This window comes from Argentina silus (genome assembly GCF_951799395.1).
Source record: "Argentina silus genome assembly, chromosome: 20".
Classification (NCBI taxonomy): Eukaryota; Metazoa; Chordata; class Actinopteri; order Argentiniformes; family Argentinidae; genus Argentina; species Argentina silus.
The window spans coordinates 7,338,727-7,345,519 of NC_139674.1; the positions used below are offsets into that span (position 1 = coordinate 7,338,727).

At 41.8% G+C, this 6,793-nt stretch overlaps 1 protein-coding gene across 2 annotated transcripts; it reads left to right on the top strand.

The window, feature by feature from the left end:
- The first annotated feature begins 701 nt into the window (after positions 1-701).
- LOC310820572 (endoplasmic reticulum-Golgi intermediate compartment protein 2-like) lies at positions 702-6,512 on the top strand. Of its 2 annotated transcripts, none has more exons than XM_083692275.1 (14): positions 702-843; positions 1,278-1,467; positions 1,553-1,661; positions 1,773-1,819; positions 1,954-2,021; positions 2,134-2,174; positions 2,477-2,578; positions 2,809-2,904; positions 3,319-3,374; positions 3,586-3,684; positions 4,365-4,462; positions 4,974-5,136; positions 5,462-5,541; positions 5,664-6,512. In XM_083692275.1, exons 2-14 carry the CDS (start codon positions 1,362-1,364, stop codon positions 5,730-5,732), a joined length of 1,134 nt encoding a protein of 377 aa, XP_083548401.1. In that variant the 5' UTR covers positions 702-843; positions 1,278-1,361; the 3' UTR covers positions 5,733-6,512. The 2 variants fall into 2 exon arrangements, with proteins under 2 accessions (XP_083548401.1, XP_083548400.1); XM_083692274.1 differs by having other exon boundaries at positions 1,322-1,467.
- The last annotated feature ends 281 nt before the right edge of the window (positions 6,513-6,793 follow it).

A 6,793-nucleotide genomic window follows, 5' to 3' on the forward strand; every position in this document is an offset into this window, starting at 1 on the left:
CCCTGCGGAGACCCATGCTGCTTATAATGAGTTGCTGTCAACATGGATGGTGTGTCTGAATAAGCAGCACTCAGGCAGGAGAAGATCTCACCTGCATGTCCTATTTTAAGGTGTGCATGAGTCGACAATATCCGTGAGTTAATTATGAATTGTAAACAGATGGGGTTACTTCAGATAAAGAAACAGAGCATTGCCAAATGCCAACATGCAGACAGTTCTGTTATTCTGAGGAAACAAACATGTTTTTTGATGAGAAAAAAAAGATGTAATTAGCTCCGTTTTTTTGTCATTTGTTTTAACCTTGTTATTACACTGATAATTGCTCTTCAATAATAAAGTTCAATAGAAAGAGTCCTATAGAATTCTATGCATATGTTATATTCATAACCTTCTCATTGAATGTCTCTCTAAAAAAAGTGAGCAAATGCCTGCTGACGTCCAAGCAGTTGAATAACACTCGAGAGAGGGTAGAAACCATATAAATAGATTTTGTGTATGGTAGAAAGTAGAAATCTGGTTGAATGAGACCATGGCCACTGGTTTAAGAAAAGAAACCACTGTCTGCGAAGAAGACAAAAAGGACAATGTTTTCATGGAGTCGAGCGCCACCTGGTGGAAATGTGCTTCATGGCAGGATGGCAACATTGCTGGCGCTAAGGACGGTACGTAAATCCGGCTGTCGTCATTCAAAACAAGGAAGAAGGAGAGTGACAGTGACAGATAGCTCACTTTACAGATGGTAGTTGTGCTGTTGCATGTATGAAAGCATATCTTTTTTGTTTAAATGTCATAAATTACTCTCAACATTGAAGTTGAACTGGATTTTAGCCGTATGAAATCAAGGTAAGAGACGATACATTATGCTTGATCAGCAAATCGCAATGAATGTAATGTAATCTCTGTAATGTTAAGATGCAGCTGGCTGTTGATACTCTACCTGTATGAACGGGTACTGCTACTGGACATTGTGGGCCACCATTTACCTTCATGGTGGTTTATTTCTGTTGTTTTTCATATATTGCTATTATTTGTTAGCTAGCTAGCTTGCTAGAGCTAACATGCAACTGCTCTAAATCTCATGTTGAGCACTTCCGCATTCCATGCATACAGTGCAGTCCATCATCATCACCAACACTATCAGTGATATTGCCAGTTAATAATGACTCGCCCTGCAGAGTGTAATCTCTTTCACAGCGTAACATCTATGGGACTGTTCCACATATTTAAGACTAATTTCATTGAATCTTATTCATTGTTCCCAATAATTAAATGTGTAGTTACAGACCGAAGAAACCACTAACTGATGCTTAAAACGTCCCAGGATACACGTATGAGGGAGGAAGAGGAGCGTTTCTCTGAAGATGAGGAGGCTGTACAGAAAGAGAGCCCTGAGCCTGGTGAAGGAGCTGGATGCTTTTCCCAAGGTCCCAGAGAGCTATGTGGAGACCTCTGCCACGGGAGGAACAGGTGAGTTTGCACCCTGATCTTGTTTCCATGTCCATTTGCCTGAATGACAGAATGACCTCCCCGCTCCCTCCTCTCTCATCTGCAGTGTCGTTGATAGCATTTACTGCCATGGCACTGCTGGCCTTCTTTGAGTTTTTTGTGTATCGTGACACATGGATGAAGTATGAATATGAGGTGGATAAGGACTTTTCTAGGTATGTGCAAACTTCAAAGGCTAATGTCTGAATGGGGTGAATATTGTAGTGGTTATACTTTGTTTGTGTGTGAATCAGAATCCGACACGTCTTTGTCTCCTTAATTTTCAGCAAAATGAGAATAAATATTGACATAACTGTTGCCATGAGATGCCAAAGTAAGTGTCCAACCTTTTGAATGATTGTCAACCTTTATTTATCATATCTTTGAAACAACACAGTCATATTGTTGTCATGACCGAATGATACCAAAGTTGTGGTAATGATCTCAATTGACTATGTGGCATTTCAGATGTGGGTGCAGACATCTTGGACCTGGCAGAGACCATGATTACATCAAATGGCATTTTGTATGAGCCTGTGAGTGGATCAGACCTGTAGACACTGACACCTGTATGTTACTCTGACTGCAAATGGACTTCATAAAGTAGCTAGCCTAGCCAAGTCTGATCTACTATGTGTGATTCCTTAGGTGATCTTTGATCTGTCTCCGCAACAAAGACTGTGGCAAAGGTAAGCAGTTCTCAGTTAAGCAATATGCACTTTTCACCATAATTCAAATGTGTTCTTTTAAAAGTTGTCAGATAAGAAAATCAGCATAGTTAGGGTGACTTGAGAACTGGAATAGTGAAACACTGATGTCAAGATTGCTGCTACAAAGAAGTGAGTAACAAGTAAGCACTACAGCTTTTACAATACTAGTTAGTTTGAGAATCTTACTTAACTGTATACCAAATGCAGTTCCGGTGTCTGACTTGTTCTGTCTCTGGCAGTGTTGTATGTGCTGCTAACCTGTCTCTCCCTCTTGGCCCCAGGACTCTACAGCTCATCCAGAACAGGTTGAGGGAGGAGCATGCTCTCCAGGAGGTCCTGTACAAGAGTGTTCTAAAGGGTACCCCCACTGCCTTGCCCCCTCGGTTAGTCTATTCTCGTTTAGAAATGGTGTTCTAATGGAGTTTTGTAGGTGTATTAAGGAAAGACATCTGTGCAGCTACTGCACTAGAACACTTGCCACCTGGTAAATCAAATAAAGAGGTGTGTGTGTGTGTGTGTGTGTGTGTGTGTGTGTGTGTGTGTGTGTGTGTGTGTGTGTGTGTGTGTGTGTGTGTGTGTGTGTGTGTGTGTGTGTGTGTGTGTGTACGTACAGGGAGGATGCCCCATCGGAGCCCCTCAGTGCCTGTAGGATACATGGTCATGCCTATGTAAACAAAGTAGCGGGGAACTTCCACATCACAGTTGGAAAGTAAGTACATAATAATAATAATATAATACATGCCATTTAGCTGACGCTTTTATCTAAAGCGACTTACATTGCAGTGAGTGCATACATTTCAGTATATATGGTCCCAGCAGGATTCAAACCCACAACCTAAGCGTTGTTAGCGTCATGCTCTACCTACTGAGCCACAGAGGACCATTCCTTTGTACATCCCTTTGTGTGAGAATGGTACAGTGGATGTAAGGATACCCTCCTAGGGGTTCATCAGACTAGTGTCATATACAGCAGCTGACACCTAACCTCTACAATTGTATGGGAATGCCATGAATTATTATGGTTAGGATAATCTGTGTCTATGGTATGGACAAACACACAAGAGTTCTGTGGTTGCTAAAGGTAAACATGCTCCTCAGACTACTAATCTTCTGTCTCTTTCAGGCCCATCCATCATCCCCGTGGACACGCTCACATCGCAGCTTTCGTAAGCCATGACAGTAAGTTTCCTTACCAGAAAAAGGCTGACATTAATTGTATGCAGAAGAGTATTTGGCTGTTTAGCGCGTCACTTTTTCCGATTGAGTATCATTGCATGTTGCTGTGGCGAATGATAACCAAGTTCTCAGAATGATTCTCACTGAAATAGAAGAGTTCAATGTCCCCCACCGCTTGATTGACTCAGAGCTGGGTTTCATCGTTGCTTTGCAGCGTACAACTTCTCCCATCGGATAGACCATTTCTCTTTTGGAGAGGAGATCCCAGGCATCATCAATCCTCTAGATGGGACAGAGAAAATCACCACAAACAGTAAGTTACTGCTGAGGTCAGGAATACAGTGTTTCCTTATCAAACAACACCAGCAGTAGCTCATACTCAAAGGTCGTGCCACGCCAATACAGCAGCATAGCAGAGCAGTAAGCCTTTTAAGCTAAAGTAAGCTACTTTTAGGCATGTTACTGCAAGGATATTGTGTTTTTGTGCAGAAACAGCGTTGCCAAAACCCAGAGTAATGATGGTCGATTGAGCCCTGATCGAAGATGTTCAGCACTCTCTAGACAGTGTGGTATCATGACTCACTTGTTTGCAGAGTGAGGAGAAAATTGTGCTATTTGTAGTAATTTAAAGTGATTTGCCTCAAGCTTGGTTTAGATAGCTTTATTTACCATGCAATTCAAAGCAAGTACATTTCTACTGGGGAAAGAAGCACTCTGTTTCACCTGCATATTGGAATAGAGATTACATATTATTATTATATTATTATAGGCCCACACTTATTGTGTGCAGTCTTGAGGCTTTAAAGATTAACAATATGTTATCCCTTTACAATGGAATCTTGCCACTCTCTATTTCAATGTGTTTTCTTACAGATACAAAATATGTTTTAAGGATAGGAATATTCTATTTGTTCAGTTCTTTGCTTTGTGGGTTTGTTCTCTGCCTTGCTTATTGTGTTGTTGTTGTTGTTGTTGTTGTTGTTATTATTTCAGATAATCAGATGTTCCAGTACTTCATCACGGTAGTGCCCACCAAACTGCACACGTACAAGGTCTCTGCAGACACACACCAGTTCTCAGTGACCGAGCGAGTAAGTCCTGCAGTGCTGACCTTTTGATCACTCTGGCACAAAGTTGCCCTCGGTACAGATTTACCATCAGATATTCCTCATTGACAATTCTGGAGATGTCGCAGTGTTTAAAGGTACATTGTGTCTGTGTACCAGTGGAGGCTGGTGGAGGAAGAAATCGGAGGATGGGCTCATTGTAATGCATGAAGTGGAATACGGAATAGCTCCTCCTGCTGACAATGTCTTGTTAGTGCTAGCTCTGCTGCATCAGCCCCACAGGAACCTGTCTGACAGACCAGTAGCCATATTCTCACACACACACACACACACACAAAGCTGGTTTGATAGATGTGTAGATGAGATACTTTATGCTCAGTTCTGAAACCACTGCAGAGGTCTGCTGAATAACACACACACACACACACACACACACACACACACATACACACACGCACACGCACACGCACACGCACACGCACACGCACACACACACACACACACTGACCACCACGCCGTCTCCTCTGTCCCTCAGGAGCGGGTGATAAACCATGCGAGCGGCAGCCACGGTGTGTCTGGCATCTTTATGAAGTATGACACCAGCTCTCTGATGGTGACGGTGAGCGAGCAGCACATGCCCCTGTGGCAGTTCCTGGTCCGGCTGTGTGGCATCATCGGAGGCATATTCTCCACCACAGGTACAGACCCCCATGGCTTTACCACACACACACACACACACACACACACACACACACACACACACACACACACACACACACACACACACACAATACAACTGAATGGGACAGACGTCACCCTATGGAACAAGTTAGACATGTAACATTGTGCCGTGTAAAACTTATGCAAAAATGCACTCAATCAATCAGTCACATTTATTTGTATAACAATACTAAACATTCTAAACATTAAATACAATACAAACAATATGAACTAACACCGAACCATAGACCCCCAAAAAGCAAGCCAAGCTAAAAACGTTTTTTTATTTTTCCTCTTCTACAGGCATGCTCCATGGCTTCGTTGGCTTCTGTTTTGACATAGTCTGCTGCCGCTTTAAACTGGGTGCATATAAGCCAAACGAGGTGAGTCTAGAACAATTCCTAAACAATTCCAAAGCTATAAAAACCCAGGAATGTGCTGGAGTATCTGTGTGTCTCTGATGGTAGCGTACTGTATTTACCCTGTTCTGTTCCTCTGTTTCCAGGTTATTCTCCCGGACAGTCGTACGAGTGACCACACCCCTCTCCTAACGGACAACCCCACACAGGAATAGCCCTCTGACCAGCATCCCTCTCATTGGCCACCGAGTCTGTCACTACTAGAATTGTAAAATTCACTCTGAGAAGTCTCAAGGCACAAGGACGTGGAAAACTGGGATTTTTTTTCATGGAAAGACGGAGTAAACTGCTTCCAGCTTTTTAAAGACTTCATAAACATTGTTGTTGTAGGCCTATTAAGTGTTTTTGGATCAGTGTTTCCAAAATTTTACTGTATATCCTGTACAGATGTATTTTACACTGGAAACAAGTGCATTTGCAGTGTATTCTGATATTCTGACATTGTCAGGAAAGATTATGATGATGGGAGACTATGTACTATATAATGTAATGTTTCAGGCAGCTGACTATGCTCATATTGAACCGTTATTCAAACTTGAATGGTGTAATTCATACGTCTAACACACATGGGTGCTGTAGAGGTAGAAATATGCATTATTGTCTGCTTCTTCATGATACTACTACTGTACACCTGTCTACCTGCACTGATATTGATCTTGCGGACATTGGCAAACTAGCTTTGTTGGAATACATTACACTTCACCATCATGAATGCCCTATGACTGTGTGATTTGTTTCATATGTGTAATCTGTGAATACAAGACTTTTTCACAAATATTCCTATTCAATTATGCTCATGTGCACTTTGTTTTGTGTTCACATTTTTTAAATCCACTTGATCAGGGGTCATAGGTTAGGTTCCTTTTTGCATTAGCAAGCGTTGCAGTTGAACATTCAGTTGATGTCAAGTTTGATATTAAAGTGATTTTGCCTCATGTTTGGCTTTATCCATTAACAACAGAAACCAGTCCACAGCAAATCTATGTTTTTATTTAGCCATAAACCTCTTTCAAGAGATGATACACTTATGATAACAGCACACACTCCTTATCAAACGATGGTATTGAATTATGAATCTCCACCTGAATAGAGAAGCATCTGATAACATTGAGAAAAGGGAAAGAGGAAGGTTTGATCAGATAAGGGATAATGCATTTGTATGCATAGAAATCAGCAGCTTCATTTCTGAACCAGATCTGCTCATTGAGGACAGCGT

What these genes read in the sequence shown, in the direction of transcription:
- LOC310820572 (XM_083692275.1), top strand. Translation starts at nt 1,362, where the DNA reads ATGAGGAGGCTGTACAGAAAGAGAGCCCTGAGCCTGGTGAAGGAGCTG. An exon ending in CCCACTGCCTTGCCCCCTCG is followed by an intron (nt 2,579 to 2,808) that starts GTTAGTCTATTC and finishes GTGTACGTACAG; the next exon opens with GGAGGATGCCCCATCGGAGC. An exon ending in TTCCACATCACAGTTGGAAA is followed by an intron (nt 2,905 to 3,318) that starts GTAAGTACATAA and finishes TGTCTCTTTCAG; the next exon opens with GCCCATCCATCATCCCCGTG.